The following is a 16,252-nucleotide window of genomic DNA, read 5'->3' as shown; positions in this document are numbered from 1 at the left end:
AAATAGGAATACAATAAATGTTATTTAGAAAGGGAAAGAAAAAAGCTTTATGGCAAATAGGACTTTTGCTTTTTTATACTTTTTCCTTTAACATTATTTTGTATTTCTCCAAATTTCCTAGAAGAAGCATATTTTAAATATAAATAGGGAATACAGTAAGTGTTACTTTAGAAGAAAAACGGGGGACTTTATGGCAAACAGGACCATCAGAAAGCTTGTTAAACTAGGTGGGACAGACAAGCTGTTTGAAGTAAACTATTGGTAACAGATCTTGACTTGTAATTAAGTGTTGGTGGCTCTGTAATGAGTCTGTGGTTTCAGGAGGGGTCTCCCATGGCTCCTGGAGCTACATCTGTCTTGAGGATTATTTGTCCTTGGCTTTATGGTGATTCTCATCTTCCTGAGCAGAAGCAGGAATGAGGGCAGGATGCTACCTGGAGAACGATTTACTTTGCTCAGTTTATTGAGATCCTTTTATCTGCGAATGCCGGGTACACACTGGAGAGACAGAAAGTTTCCTTACGGTCCCGAAACATGTTACCTACAAGCTCGAGCATCTCTACCAACAGTTAAAACGGCACAGTGGCCAGGTACAGGGATCAGCAAGGTTTGGCCTAAGCCTCTGCTTAGACTGGAGTACTAGAATGGCTTCCCAGTGGACAGAATGAAAAAACTCCTCAAAAGATTTTACAGGCCAGCTTAGGAATCTGCTTGCTTGTAACTTTTTTTTTCCTTAGAGAATGCATTCATTTAATCAGCAAACATTTATTAAGTGCACAGTTATGTGCAAGGTGCTGCTTTAGATATAAGTGTAAAAATAAGAAATAGCTCCTGCCTTCCAGGTGCTTACAGTCTAGGAGGGGAGATAAGGCATGTATGCAAATAACTATCATACAGGATTATAGTTTTAGCAAATTAGAATAGTAAGGGCAAAAAAGGGAGCTCACACACTGTGCTGCTAGGAAATGCGTTAGAGTGGGGAAAAAAAGGATTTAAAATGTTTATGTAGTGTCTACTTGAATGAGAATGATACAGAAAACATTCAAGCAAAAAGACAATCTGTCCTATTATTTTTATACCTAGACTGAAATATTTTTAAAGAAAATAATCCAAGGTGTTACTATAGTAATGATCTGACTATAAATTATAACATAAATTCAATGCTGCATTTTCTCACTGTTCTATGTTGTACTAAAGTTTTTCTTTTAAAAAAGGAAATACTTAGAAGAACATAAAAGCCTTTTTCATTATAATATAGTAAAAGGGAATTTTACGTTTATTGAATGAACAAGAAAATAGTAATGAAATTTTATGTTTTCTGCTCTCCTTTTCTTCTCAACCTCAGGAAAAACTGATAGACTCTCTTAGTAAAAAAATTAATCAAGTATACAAAGTCTGCATTGGAGATGCTGAGGTTGGCAGCCTCAACCCAGTTCAAAAGCTGGTAAAAGTAGAGTCTCGCCTGGTGGAACTGAGTGATCTCATTGAATCCATTCCCAAAGAAACCGTGGAGGCAATTGAGAGGATGAAACAGAAAGAACGACGGCAAAAGTACAGTCACTGTCTTATGATATAAATGTAGTGAAAGACTTAATGAGAAGCTGTTTTGCTTGGATTCCACACACATTAAGGAAGTCTATTATACAGCAAGTCTCTATTATACGCAATATAGAGACACAGTGGAATCAAACCCAGCCCTGCCCTCCTCATGGAGCTATTATTTAGTGTGGAGACACATAACATCCATATTCTTACGAAATAAACATCTCGTTATCAATGGTAAAACGAGCACTGTGAAGGAGAGAGTTCATCAGGGGCAAATGACATAGTTTCGGATGGGCAAGGGGTCCTTCTAGCCTGAAAAAGTGAATTTTCAGAGTGAATATTCACTACTTACATGAAAATTTTCAAAGGGCTATAATGTAGAAGGAGAACTATACTTGTGGTGAAGGGCCCAAGACTAGAATTAGGAGCCTTTCATTGGAAAACTACAGGGAGACTCAACCTATGAAGGAATTGTTTGAAAGTTAGAGCCATGTAATGAGGGTTTTCCTCAGTTCCTAACTGCCAACACTTACATACATCACATTTACTCATTAACTCATTTATTCCTCAAGATAATCTCATGAAGATTGCCATCCCTGGAACACATACCACCACCCTCACCTCCACCCCTGCCCAGCCCCCATGTCCCCACATCTTTGCCTAGCTTGGGGCCTTTCCCGGAGAATTCACTGATTTAGAAATTTCCATACCAAGTTAAATAAGGATTTTATGTACATACTACCTTTGAGGCAATGATTATTATAAATATAATATGATCCCTAGTATAATGTAGCATATAGAGAATGCTTATAGGTGGAATAATGTTCTTGTTATAGCAAAAAAACATGTTGGCAGGCATACTAGAACTATGGCTATGAGCATGGGCATTAGAGCTGACCTGCCTGGGTTCAATCCAGGTTCTGCCATTTACAACTTTTGTGACCTTAGGCAGGCCACCCAACCTCTCTTAAGTTTCAGTTTCCTTATCTGTAAAATGGCAGTAATAATGGAACTTATCTCACAGGGTTGTTGTGAGGATTAAATTAAATAATCTATGTAAAGCGCTAAAGCATGCTTGGCATATAGTAAGTACTCAAAGAGTAGCCATTAATATTAGATACTTTGTTACTGCTTACGTTACTGGGGTGGGGGGGATATGGTTTCCTCCATATAAAAACAAAGTCCAGAATATATTAAGGTGATCCTGATGGGATTTTATTGAATATGAAGCAATTTTTTTAAGAAATCATAAATGAAAATCACTCCTTCCAGAAGATGACCTTTGACTAATTATACTAAGAGCATTTGCATCTTGTAATTACTACTATTTCCAGTACTGATACATGAACCTAATTCCAATTACTTTTCTTATCAAAAGGAGAATTTTACTGGATTTTTCCCATGGTTTGGAGGCACCTAACATAACACCTAATTTTGCATAAAAAATGTTCAGTGAATGTTATATTGATAATTATATACATCCATACAAAAGCTATCACTTGTCCAGTGGTTATTCTGTACCAGGCATTGGACTAGACAGTTTGCATAAGTCAGCTCATTTAATTTTATCCTCATAACAACTCTGAAGAGAACAAAGACAAATACTATTTCTTGGCCTTAATTTGAGGATAACATTCAAAAAGATTTACTGGAAAGTATGTTTTATCCATTGAACTATATACACTTGTGATCTGTGTACTTTTCTCCACATTATACTTCAATAAAAAGGTTTAAAAAGAGGGGGAAATAGCTGGAAATTAATTCGAGTGGCTGCCATACGGATTAACTGCGAAGTACCGAACTGTAAATGGAGTGATGAGAAAGCTTTGCTGAGGTGCTTGTTTTAGACCAAGATTTGGATAGATTTTACTTCTTCCAAAATGGTGACATGCATTTTCTTCCCATTTCAACACAAACAGGATTTGTTGTTGAAATTTCACCTGAATATTCAAAACCCATAGATTTGGGTGAAGATGAAGTATTATTTTCATTTAACCTTAAAGGAAACTTTATAATATTTACATAATTCTTTACCAAATAGTAATGATGTAGGTCTTTTTTACTTTCTGTGATTTATAGTTAGAACAATGTCTTCCCCTCTTGACAGGTTGCGTGAAGAGAAAGTGAAAGAAAAACAAAAACACCAGGAGGAAAGGCTAAAAACTGCTCTGGAAAGAGCAGGAGCACAACCAAAGAAAAAGGTTTGTGTTTTGTTATTAATAGGTTCCACTACATCAATGTGTGAGGGCTTCTGTGGTGCAAAAACAAAATACCTAACTCATCTAATTTATCCAGGTTAAACTTCAGTAAGATTGCTAACAGCTTAAATTGATCTCTCTCTGGTTCCTTGCTACTTTTAGAATGATTCAAATTACTGGTTCTACAGTTCTCCATTAGACTAACTTTTTGGTAAAAGAAACCTCTCCCCTCTCCTCTTTTTCTTTAGCTCCAGGTGCCATGAAACTAGAGAATTTAAAAAATAATAGTAAGTGAATTACATATTACTGGAAGGGTCTTTTAATCCTCACACTGTAAAAATAATGAGACTTATAGTTGAAGTTAAAATAATTTACCCAGAGTCACTTCAGATTTAGCAGCAGAATCTGACCAGAAGCCAAGGTTCTTCATATTTCAAGATTACCTGTTCAGTAAGTTTAGAATTGGGCAGTCACAGAGTGCACGTGGTCTATGACTCCCCCTAGGTGTGAAGAGCCTTTTGTTTCTATATGCCACTCTCCCTCCTCTGAGCTAGAGTCTGAAGTATGTTCCAGGAAGGCAATCTCATAGCTAACTGCAAAGCTAATATGGACATTGATTCTCACCATAGTCACAGCTAACCTATAGTGAATGCTTCTGTGCCTCACAACCAGCCTTTGAGGTAAGTACTTAAAGTTCTGAAGTATGGTAACTGTTAATATGTACTATGTCAAAAAGTGATGATTAATTTTATTTAAATAAGCATTTCATCTTTAAAAGGGTCTGTACTTATCTAGTTCAACTCTGCTTCTCTTGAGAAGTTCAACTCTAACTTCTCTTCTTCTAAGAGAGAATTAACCATTCATCACCCTGCTACATGTATATACTATTATTTACTAAACTCACCAAATTAAAGTGATTATTTTTTAATATATCCATCTTTCCTTTTAGACCATGAATGAGTTTTATGATCTTTGTATCCCCAATGCCTGGCACATAGTGGACACTCAATAAATGCTTACTGAATTAACAGACTAAAAATGAGAATGAAAACTAAATCTGGAAGAAAATTGGAGAAAGAATGTTGATAAGTCAACAATGTATGAAGACCTCTGAAAGAAGATTTTACTCTTTCAGAGGACATTTAGGACATTTCATCACTGGCAATTTTCCCAGACAGAAATTAATAACAAAGGTTATCAAAGGAGATCATCACCAGTGAGGGAAAAAATATGACATTAGGAAAGGAATTCAAGGATTCCAGTCGTCTAAGGATATTTTTGTTGTTATAATGAGGGGAGGACTGCTAGTGCTATTTAGTTCTCTGGAGTCAGGAATGTCAAACATTCTGCAATGCAGGGGACAGTCACACACAGGGTTGGTGCCCCTTTTGAGGCACAATGGAAATGTCCCATCAAATTTCATGTCTAACAGAACAGTTTTCTTATACATTTAATTTATACAAATTCAGATATAAAGGCAAAACAAAAAATAAATAAATGAATAAGGAGAAGGGGGAGAAAAGACTCAAAGAGAAAGATTAGTATGATATACTTGAGTATATGCTCCAGAGAGAATAAATAGGTATGAACTGGGGTATTCCTAAGCCTCTCCTGGTGGGACCAAGAGCCAACAGGATTTCTCGTGCCTAAGAAAATAGTACATGGTTTTCTCAAGGTTTTGTTTAACAGGATTTTTTTTTTTTTTTTTGCGGTACGCGGGCCTCTCACCGCTGCGGCCTCTCCCGCCGGGGAGCACAGGCTCCGGACGCGCAGGCCCAGCGGCCATGGCCCACGGGCCCAGCCGCTCCGCGGCACGCGGGACCCTCCCAGACCCGGGCACGAACCCGCGCTCCCCGCATCGGCAGGCGGACCCTCAACCACTGCGCCACCAGGGAAGCCCTAACAGGATTTTTAAATGCCAGTCAGCTGTTGCTTAGCAGAGGAAAGTGGTCTCTTTGAACCAATGGAGTAGAAATTAGCTATGGCAGTTACTGAGAAATGAAGTGTTGGCCTCAAACATGGAGTTTCTCTAAGCTTAGCATACCTGAAACACAAGCTATCTGATGACTTTATCTAAATCCTCCCACTTGCCCATAAAACCTAACTGCCCTGTCTTCTGCATACCATGGTGCTCCATTCGTTACTTAACTTTGCCTGCATTTGGACATCCATTAGGTTATCAATCCCTTTGTAATTGAGATTATTATTTACTATTTTAAACTATATTATTCTTCAGAAAAATCAAGTTAATATTAGTATTTTAGTTACACTTCAATAGAAAATGGTTATATGAAAATATTAACTACTTTTTCTTTTGTTTCAGCTGGGAAGACAACTTATGTACCGCTCAAAACCTCCATCTGCTAACAAACGTGAACTACTTTTAGTCAAGGATACAAGAACAAAATCACTGGAGGAAGAATATTTTTTCACTTGAATAGGAGCATTAAGACATTTATAACCAGAATGCTTTAGGCATATTTTGCAGATTTTTGCTTTTCAGTAATGGCAATATTCTGCCCCACACACAGGCCTAACCAATTTCAGGAAGACAGGTCCTTACTCTAAAAGGCTCTTAGGATTGGAAATGGGAGTTATTTTCTTTTGTTGAAGACCTTTATTATCCACATCCTAACCATTATTCCATATAGCTAAACATTTATACTTTCTGTTGTCCCAGGTGGGGATACACATCCAAAGTGACCTTACTGATGTAACTGTATGGTGAATGACCATTTAAGTGCAATAATGGCATTCTGACAACCTAAGACTTTAAATAATCTTTTTTTTTTTCAACCAGTCCACAGGAAAGTTCATAGTGTCAATTTTATCACTGTGGAGTATACATTTTAACAATGTGCAACTCTAAAATACTGATTTGAGGAGTTTAAAACTTAAATGAAAACTACTAGATTATGTTCTCATGAGAACATAATGAGACATAACCAACCATGAGACTGATTTTTAATTCACATTAAGGGGTTCTGTTCAGAAAACTTAATTCTCTTAAGTGAACAAACAGTATGTCTTCAGCCTACATGTCAGTTCACAATTTCTGTTGTGTTCTATACTCAAAACCATCTTAATTTTCAGGTGACGTTTCAATTTTAGCTGTAATGTGCATATCATTTAGCTCACGTTGATATAGAATTAACATGTAATTTATTGACTAGTAAGTAAAAGTCTATATTAACTCTAATAAAATATTTAACTTTATATGTGTCAAAAGTGGCTCAAAAATAACTCTAAAAGAAACAGTTGCTTTTAAAAGGTCTCAGTTAATATACAATTACAAGGGATAAAATTGACTTTCATAAACATTTATAGAGCATATAAATAAATTTCCCTTATAGAAAAAAAATACAGCATTGGGCTTACATGAAAACCAACTTGAATAAAGTTGGGTGGCTTTTAAAGCATTAGTTCTGTGAATAATTTTTCAACTGTTTCAACATTTGAGCTCTGCATGTAAATATCTGAATATGAATAGCTCACAGTCAAGTTGAAAAACAAACAAATCTTTATTGTCTACAAATATATATAAAAAAAATTCCCCCCGAAAGATGCTATTCTCTCATTTCCCCATCTTCTTCTTCTTCTTCAACACCCCTGATATAAAGGACATTATTACACCTGTAAACAGAAAAACAGTCCATTTTGTTGTTCCAACAAGAAACCATATAAGATCTGAATTACTACGTTTATTAGATTTTTTCATTACAAAAATATTAATGCTAAAATTACAATACATCATTTCTTTCTCTTTTAAAAAAAATTTTACCTTTGGTTTGTTAAAGAGCACATGACACTCATTTTTATACCATGCAGTTGTTATAAAATGGTATCTTTATGATCTTCCAAAGGGAATAATGACTAGAATTTGGAGATGTGAAGCTAGTTCTAGAAAATAAGTGTAATATGAATCCCTAATAGCAGCCAGACCCACCTAAAATTCAAAACCAAGCTCTTGCAACTAAAACCACTGAAAAAGGTACAGTTAAGAGCTAGAAAGTTTAATATCAACACTAGAAAAACCTTAAGAATGAACAACTCCCAAATATTTAAATCTGCTTTGACAAGTTTAACAATTTCAAGAATCTTGAAGTCTAGTTGTAGAATGTTATGTTAAAATTAATAGTGATTAAAAAAAAGTAATTCTGAGATTGGGGCACTAATAGTTTATTTAAACAGGTATTTTTACTGCTCACCAGTAACTCCTTATATAAACTACTGATGTTTTGTTACCTTATTAAAACTTCACCCAGATGTCCAGATAATGCTCCATCTATGTATTCTTCTGTGTTTGCAAGCTTTAAATAAAAAGAAAATATATTAGTATAATCACACAAGAGGAAAATAGTATTATACACCTAATATTGGTGAGAGAACTTATTAACAGAGAACTTTCGGTACCAATGACTCACATTTACCTACAATAATTAGAAGATTAGTTTTCTATTACTACTGTAGTACTTTTTGGTTTCATATAAACATTCAGTAAAGTTAACATTGATGGATGTAGAACTGATATATAATAAAGCTCATTTCAACACAATTTTTTAAATCTCAATAATGTAATATTTCTTTCTATTAAACATTAAAACAACATGTCAAGGAAGACAGTCTCCAATTTATGAATAAGCTGTGAATAATTCAGGTCTAAAGAAACAGACGTTAACTTTTCTCAGAGTAATAGCATTATATCATATTGAGGAAGCCAAAGGGTACAAAAGCTATGGCTAAAATACCAAATACTCTTATATTAGTCAACAACCAAACTAAAGAACTGAATAAGAATTTTTAAAAATTATGTGCTAATAAACAGGAAAAAAATAAGTTCTTAAGAGGAGGTTTAATTAAGAGTGACCTTTATAGTTACTTTAGAGAACTCTATTATTTCTAATTTTACATCAAAATGTTTAGCTTTCCTTTTACATAAAGATAATAAACTTTGCTTATAATTTAAAAAAATTACAATCAGTGCTACTGGGACTCACAAAAGAAATGAACAAGATAGAAAGGAAACAGGGAAGTTTCCTTCATTAACTAGGCAAGTGGGCAAAGGGAAAGAAAAATAGGTCTTAGAGAGGATATAAGGTAAGGCATTTAAAACATGTTAATGAATTAATAATGCTACTGGATATTATTCCTTCTCCTATAGAGAACAAAAAATAACCTCTTATACTCAGGGGATATGGTTTTGTCTGAAATTGTTGCCAACAATTAGTTTTGTATGCAATAGCTCTCAGAAATAATGTATTAACATCAACTAATTTTTTTTAAAGTGATTATTTCCGGCAGATGTTCACCACCAACATTTAAACTGGTTTCTAAATTATAATAATGCTCCAAAGGCCTTCTACACACTTTAAAAAAATTGAACTATAGCTGATTTACAATACTGTGTTAGTTTCAGGTGCTCAGCAAAGTAATTCAGTTACCCCATTTTTCAGATTCTTTTCCATTATAGGTTATTATAAGATATTGAATATAGTTATAGTTCCCTGTTTTATACAGTGGGTCCTTGTTGTTTATCTATTTTATACACAGCAGTGTGTATCTGTTAATCCCAAGCTCCTAATTTATCTCTCCCTCACTCCTTCCCCTTTGGTAACCATAGGTTTGTTTTCTGTCTCTGAGTCTGTTTCTGTTTTATAAATAAGTTCATTTGTATCATTTTTTAGATTTCACATTTAAGTGATATCATATGATATTTGCCATTTTCTGTCTGACTTCCTTCACTTAGTATGATCATCTTTAGGTCCATCCATGTTGCTGCAAATGGCATTACTGCATTCTTTTTATGGCTGAGTAATATTCCATTGTGTGTGTGTGATACATATGTACCACATCTTCTTTATTCACTCATCTGTCAATGGACATTTAGGTTACTTCCATCCATGTCTTGGTTATTATAAACAGTAATGCTATGAACACTGGGGTGCATGTATCTTTTTGAATTAGTGTTTTCTCCAGATATATGCCCAGGAGTGGGACTGCTGGGTCATATGGTAACTCTATTTTTTGTTTGTTTGTTTGTTTTTGTGGTACGCGGGCCTCTCACTGTTGTGGCCTCTCCCATTGTGGAGCACAGGCTCCAGACGCGCAGGCTCAGCGACCATGGCTCACGTGCCCAGCCACTCTGCGGCATGTGGGATCTTCCAGGACCGGGGCACGAACCCGTGTCCCCTGCATCGGCAGGCGTACTCTCAACCACTGCACCACCAGGGAAGCCCACTCTATTTTTTAGGTTTTTTTTTTTTTTTTCCGGTACGCGGGCCTCTCACAGTTGTGGCCTCTCGCGTTGCGGAGCACAAGCTCTGGACGCGCAGGCCCAGCGGCCGTGACTCCGGACGCGCAGGCTCAGCGGCCGTGGCTCCGGACGCGCAGGCTCAGCGGCCATGGCTCACGGGCCCAGCCGCTCCGCGGCATGTGGGATCTTCCCAGACCGGGGCACAAACCCGTGTCCCCTGCATCAGCAGGCGGACTCTCAACCACTGCGCCACCAGGGAAGCCCTATTTTTTAGTTTTTTAAGGAACTCCCCCCATACTGTTCTCCATAGTGGCTCCACCAATTTACATTCCCACCAACAGTGTAGGAGGGTTCCCTTTTCTCCACACCCTCTCCAGCATTTATTATTTATAGACTTTTTGATGATGGCCATTCTGACCAGTGTGAGGTGATACCTCATTGTAGTTTTGATTTGTATTTTTCTAATAATTAGTGATGTTGAGCATCTTTTCATGTGACTTTTGGCCATCTGTATGTCTTCTTTGGAGGAATGTCTATTTAGGTCTTCTGCCCATTTTTTGATTGGGTTGTTTGGTTTTGTTTTGTTTTTTTGATATTGAGTTGTATGAGCTGTTTGTATATTATCACATTTTAAATAAAATCCAAAATTCTTACAATCCCTTAAAAGGTCTTCCATGACTACCATTCCAATCTTTCTATCATACTTCCTGTAACTCACTCTGCCCTCACCTTCTTGTTGTGCCTTGAAAAGAAAAAGCATGTTTCTGCCGCAAAGCCTTTGCAACTTGCTGTTCCCTCAGATTGGGATGCTCCTTCCCCAAACACTCTCTTTAGTTGCTCACTCAATTCTGGTCTCTGTTTAAATTTACTTCCTCAGAGAGGCTTTCCCTGGCTATCCTATCTAATACTGTACACTCTTGTCACCCTCTTCCATTTCTGCTTTTTCTCCATAGCATCTATCATTACCTGATACCATATCACATTATATTACCATCTCCCATCACTAAAACACAAACTTCTTGAGGATAGGGACTTTTGTTTTTGTTCACTGGTGTATTCACAGTGCCAGGCACATAGGGGCTCTCAGTAAATATTCACTGAGTGAACAAACTCAAAAGCATCACCAATGCGGTTAGTTACTCAGAGATACATTTCATAACTCTGGCAGGTTCACTAGGAAGCCATATTACTTCTAAAACCAAGTATTTGGTGGGTATTCTTTATCCCTTTCTTTTAATGAGATATAGTTCTTTATAAAATTCTCTTTTAAAGTATACAAGTCAGTGGTTTTTAGTATATTCATAAAGTTATGTAATTATCACCACTATCTAAGTCTGGAACATTTTCAGCACAATGGATATAGTCTTCAGATTTCTCTATGGCCTTGGTAAATGATTCCTGCTTAGGGAATTTTCCAGACCAAAACCATGCTCTATAAGAACTTTGGGGACCTGAGCATTGTCTGTTCAGGTGGTAAACTCTTAAATTAAGGAAAATGTCAGCTTTGGGCCTACAAGTGCTCCTATTAGTACTTTGCCTACTGCACTATCAGTTTGGAATACTTGGGAGTCATGATTGGTTTGACCACCTATCTAGGTACCCTTTAAAGTTCACTCATCAGCCATTAATCAGTCACATAAATACCTGCGCTTCAGGAAAATATAACCTCAAACTCTTTCTTCAAAAACCTGGCTGAAAACTATTGAATTAAACAACAAAAAAACCAAACACCCCAATTTAAAAATGAACAAAGGACATGAACAGGCATTTCTCCAAAGATATGTAAATGCCAATAAGCACATAAAAAGATCTTAACATCACTAATCATTAAGTAAATGCAAATCGAAACAATGAGATACCACTTCACACTCATTAGGATGACTATTAAAAAAAACAACAGAAAATAACAAGTGTTGGTGAGGATGTTAAGTAACTGGATCCCTTGTACATTGTTGGTGGAATGTAAAATGATGCAGCTGCTGTGGAAAACAGTCTGGCACTTCCTCAAAAAATTAAACAAAGAATTACTGTATGATACAGCAATTCCACTTCTGAATATAGACTCAAAAGAACTGAAAGTAGAGACTCTGATATTTGTACACCTATGTTCACTGAACTATTCACAACAGTCAAAAGGTGAAAACAATTCAAATATTCACCAACAGAAGAACGATTAAAATGAGGTAGAGTTGACCCTTGAACAACACAGGTTTGAGATCGCATGAACAAGCTGATGCAGAACCACGGATACGGAAGGCCAAGTATGGACTCAAGCATCTGTGAATTTCAGTATACCAGGCAGGTCCTGGAACCAATCCCCCAAGGATACTGAGGGACCGCTACACACAATGGAATATTTCAACCATAAAAAGGAATGAAATTCTGATACATGCTACAACATGGATGAACCCTGAAAACACCATGCTGAATGAAATAAGCCAGACACACAAGGACAAATATTGTAGGATTCCACTTATATGAGGTTCCTAGAATAAAGACAAAAAGAACAGTGTTTACCAGGAGGCAAAGGGAATGGGGAGTTATTGTTTAATGGGTACAGAGTTTCCCTTCGGGATGATGAAAAAGTTCTTTAAATGGATAATGGTGATGGATGCACAACCATGTGAATGCGGTTAATGCCACTGAGTTGCACACTTGAAAATGGTTAAAGTGGTAAATTTTCTGCTATATATATTTTACCTCAATTAAAAACAAAAAACAAAACGTGGCTGAAACATTTACAGAAGCTAGTTTAATAGACAAGTAGCCAGTTCATCAATTCTTTTGGTCAGTCTGTCTTCTCCCTCAAGAATTGCTTTTATCGGGCTTCCCTGGTGGCACAGTGGTTGAGAGTCCGCCTGCCGATGCAGGGGACACGGGTTCGTGCCCCGGTCCGGGAAGATCCCACATGCCGCGGAGCGGCTGGGCCTGTGAGCCATGGCCGCTGAGCCTGCGCATCTGGAGCCTGTGCTCCGCAACAGGAGAGGCCACAACAGTGAGAGGCCCGCGTACCGCAAAAAAAAAAAAAAAAAAAAAAAAAAAAATTGCTTTTATCAAATTATTTTGATGTTGTACATTTAGCATTCATCAAAAGACTTAAGAATTTCACTGGAAAAGTTTCTCTCAGAGCTAAGTGCTGGGAAAAGTTTTGCTTTTTCTGCGAACTCTAGTGTATTTGTCTTATGGCATTGTGAATCAAATGTCTGAGCTCTTCTTACTTTTAACCGCTAGGAGTCAAATCCGTGCTTGAATTTTGCTTTAATATGTCTCATACATAGTTATCACAGTTACAACACCCTCCTTGGCCTTGACTTTATTCCTGAATTTTGCTCTGTGTTTGTCAATTAAACTAATTACAACTTTGTAAGTCACACTAAACCTTTGAGGAGTCAGGTGAAGAAAAATAAATACAATTTAATGATCTTTGTAACTCTTCAGCTTACCTGCATGTTCATATAGCCATCTACAGACACCAGGTAGCCTTTGTACTCCATTCCCCACTTAAGCTTCACCATTACTGGCTTTCCTGTTAATCCATTGAGGAAAGGTTTGGGATTGAGGGGCAAACTCTGCACAAAGAACAAAAAAAGAACCCAATTGATTATTTTTCCTTAGTTTGGCTTCCATTACCTACTCTCTTCTCTATCAAATCAGCAATATTTTATAGTATCCAAATGAAGCAAAACTCTTGTTTCCCTCTCACATTATTACATAATTTTCACTTTTGTTGAAGAGCATCAGAGAAACTTAAATACCCAGTTAGCCAATTTCACCTTCAATCCATCAAGACTTGTAGAAGTATTCATTGTTCACTTAAGAAACACTGAACACCTAATATGCATCACTCACTGTTCCAAGGCCATAAAGAAACAAAGGTAAAGGCAGAAAAATGAAAAAAAAAAAAAGCAGATAACAGTCCCTGTCCTCAGGCCCACAGTGGGAGGGGGGAGGGCCAAAACACATGCAAATAGACAATTATTTTGCAATGTAGTAAGAGGAGATATGCTATGTACAAGGGTACCAAACAATCAAACAATCCAGGTTAAAAGAAAAGGAAGAGTTGCCTGAAATATAAGTAATGCCTCTGTTTTAAAGGATGAGAGGTATTTCCAGAGGGAAAAGGGCTGATCTGGTGGGGTGGGGGTGGAGGTACCTACGTAAAAGGAGGGAAGAGTGAATGAACAAGGGATCTCAGGGACACACAAATTAGTTTTGTATGAGGCTACAGGAGGAGGCAGGGACAGATCATGCTCCACGATCTTCAACTGAATTCCAGGAGCTAGGACTGGGTCTTCTTTGACTTTGCAGTGCCTCCTACATATGGGCAATCACTTAATGTTTGTTTATTCAGCTAACCGGTAGTACCCCCAGTGAATTCAGACTTTTCTTCCTTTCCTCATCTGCTCACTCATCGGCCAAAGAAAGAAAACCAATAACCTTGGCTACTAAACCCTCTAGAATAAGCACATTCACAGTGATCTCAAATGGGTCTCCAGTTTTCACTCATCTTTCTCCAACTTATTAGCCACATGGCAAGTATTATTTTTATCATACCATGTCTCTGCTTAAAATGCTCGATGGCTTCCAACTGCACTTGGAGTGGAACCCAGACCTCCTAAAACGGCCTAAGAGGTCTTGCCCGACCCCATCTCATGACCACTATCCCTGCAGGCGGCTGTGGCTTTCTCAATTCCTCCAGCTAGTCAGGTGTTCCTTCCGGCCTCACAGCCTGTGTTCCTGTTCCCTGAGCTTGAGGTACACACGCTTCCTCCTGCTCTTCACGGGGCTGCATTCCACATCTCTTAGATTTCAGGTTCAATCCCTCCTCCAAGGGATGCCACCTGTAACCACTCTTCTAACGTACCTCGGCGCCCCCTCACAGCACCGTTTGCTCCCTTCTTAGCAGTTAACGTTATTCGAAATTATGTATTTATCGTTGTTTGATTAATGTCTGAGTTAACCTAGAGCAGGGTCCGCATCAGTACTTTTTATCCTATATTCCTAGCACCTAGAACGTTACCTGGCCCTGGCAGGCGGCAGGCGCTCAGTAAAGCTTTGCTAAACGAACAGGAGAATGCTCAAAGCCTGGGCTCTGTATTCCAAAGGGCTGCAGGGCCCCCCAACCTCACGGGACGAAAGCGGATTGTGCAGTGTGATAAATGGGACGTGAAAAACCGCTGCATTTTTACCCCAGCCCTGTGGCCCCAGGCAGCAAGGACACCTCAGGCTCGGATACAAAACGAAGACGGGGAAGGGGGCAGGGGCACTCCTGGGGAGGGGAGCGCTTCGGAAGGAGGGCGCGCCTCAGACACCCAGAGCAGGGAGAAAGGGGCTGGCCACCCGGCGCGCCGCGCCTCACGCGGATGAATGGGAAACGCGCGAACCAACCACCAGGCCCGGCAAGGCTGGTCGCCCGCCCTCTCTCTCTCACGGGACGCTGGCCGCTCTCTTTCTCCTTACCATCGCGACTACTGCTGCAGTAGTGGGCAAATGCTGCAGGCTACTCGCCGCTGACCCAGCTGTCGTCCGACCCTCGTGACTGGAGTAGCCACAGCAGGGTCCCCAGCCGCGTAGCTTCCAGAGAAATGGCCGCCAAATAGCAGCGTGACCTTTCACCTCCGACTACCTCTCTTCTGGCTTCTGTGATTGGACGCAAAGAGGTGCGTGCTGATTGGAGGAGGTGGCTGGGCATGTCTCCTGGCAACCAGCTGCGCCGAGTGGGTGCGCGCCTCCATGGCAGTGCGCGGGCCTCTGGGAAACCGGCTGCTCCAAGCCAACGGGAGGATATCTGCGAGGCTGCAGATGCCGTGAGGCGGCTCTGGTTTCTCGTTTGCTCACCTACCTCGAGGGTGCACTGTGTACCCTGTAGAGTGGACGTGATGTCTTGCCAACTTGGCTAGTGGGGGCTTCCTTTGTCCTCGTACACCTGGGAGAACGAATTTGGGGCTCTCGGGTTTCCTCCTCACTTTCCCACAGAATCTGTGCTGGGAGGTCTCCTCTGACACGGTCGCCTTCTCTCTGTTCTGTAATGCTCAATGCTCATGTCAACCCACTTCAGGGGAAGTGGGAGAAGCAAGACTAGATAGGCTAAGGGACGTGAAACGCACCGAAGTAAGTCAAGTACAGAATATATTTCAGATGAGGTTACATGGAGTCTAGAACATGGTGTGGTGGGCTCCCGCTCCATGTTTCTTTTGCGTTGTGAGCAGAGGCCCGCTACAGTCCTTATACTGCACTTACAGCAGAAGGTGGAGGA

General features: G+C 39.1%; 2 protein-coding genes across 2 annotated transcripts in view; one reads left to right on the top strand and one right to left on the bottom strand.

Annotated features, from left to right (window-relative positions):
• Positions 1–7,126, top strand: part of CCDC38 (coiled-coil domain containing 38) — a 41,332-nt gene extending 34,206 nt beyond the window's left edge. Inside the window, exons 11-13 of the mRNA XM_067698711.1 lie at positions 1,346–1,551; positions 3,653–3,746; positions 6,067–7,126. Coding sequence (XP_067554812.1) covers positions 1,346–1,551; positions 3,653–3,746; positions 6,067–6,180 — 414 coding nt within the window. The 3' untranslated portion in view covers positions 6,181–7,126. The remainder of the gene's footprint in view (positions 1–1,345; positions 1,552–3,652; positions 3,747–6,066) is intronic.
• Positions 7,127–7,245: 119 nt separating this feature from the next.
• Positions 7,246–15,616, bottom strand: SNRPF (small nuclear ribonucleoprotein polypeptide F). The gene is made up of 4 exons (XM_067697598.1): positions 15,457–15,616; positions 13,440–13,565; positions 7,989–8,053; positions 7,246–7,376 (listed from the first exon to the last, which is right to left on the bottom strand). Exons 1-4 carry the CDS (start codon positions 15,457–15,459, stop codon positions 7,310–7,312), a joined length of 261 nt encoding a protein of 86 aa, XP_067553699.1. The 5' UTR covers positions 15,460–15,616; the 3' UTR covers positions 7,246–7,309.
• Between the last annotated feature and the right edge of the window lie 636 nt (positions 15,617–16,252).

Source organism: Pseudorca crassidens, chromosome 11 (genome assembly GCF_039906515.1).
Source record: "Pseudorca crassidens isolate mPseCra1 chromosome 11, mPseCra1.hap1, whole genome shotgun sequence".
In the NCBI taxonomy this organism is placed as follows: Eukaryota; Metazoa; Chordata; class Mammalia; order Artiodactyla; family Delphinidae; genus Pseudorca; species Pseudorca crassidens.
The sequence above is the reverse complement of the archived record's forward strand: the minus strand, read 5'-3'. Positions and strand labels throughout refer to the sequence as shown.

Bases quoted from the DNA above. Each gene is read 5' to 3' on its own strand.
- SNRPF (XM_067697598.1), bottom strand. The intron at 8,054-13,439 runs GTAAGCTGAAGA...TTTTATTTAAAG, and splicing joins ATGGCTATATGAACATGCAG to CTTGCAAACACAGAAGAATA. The intron at 7,377-7,988 runs GTAACAAAACAT...TTCTGTTTACAG, and splicing joins CTGGGTGAAGTTTTAATAAG to GTGTAATAATGTCCTTTATA.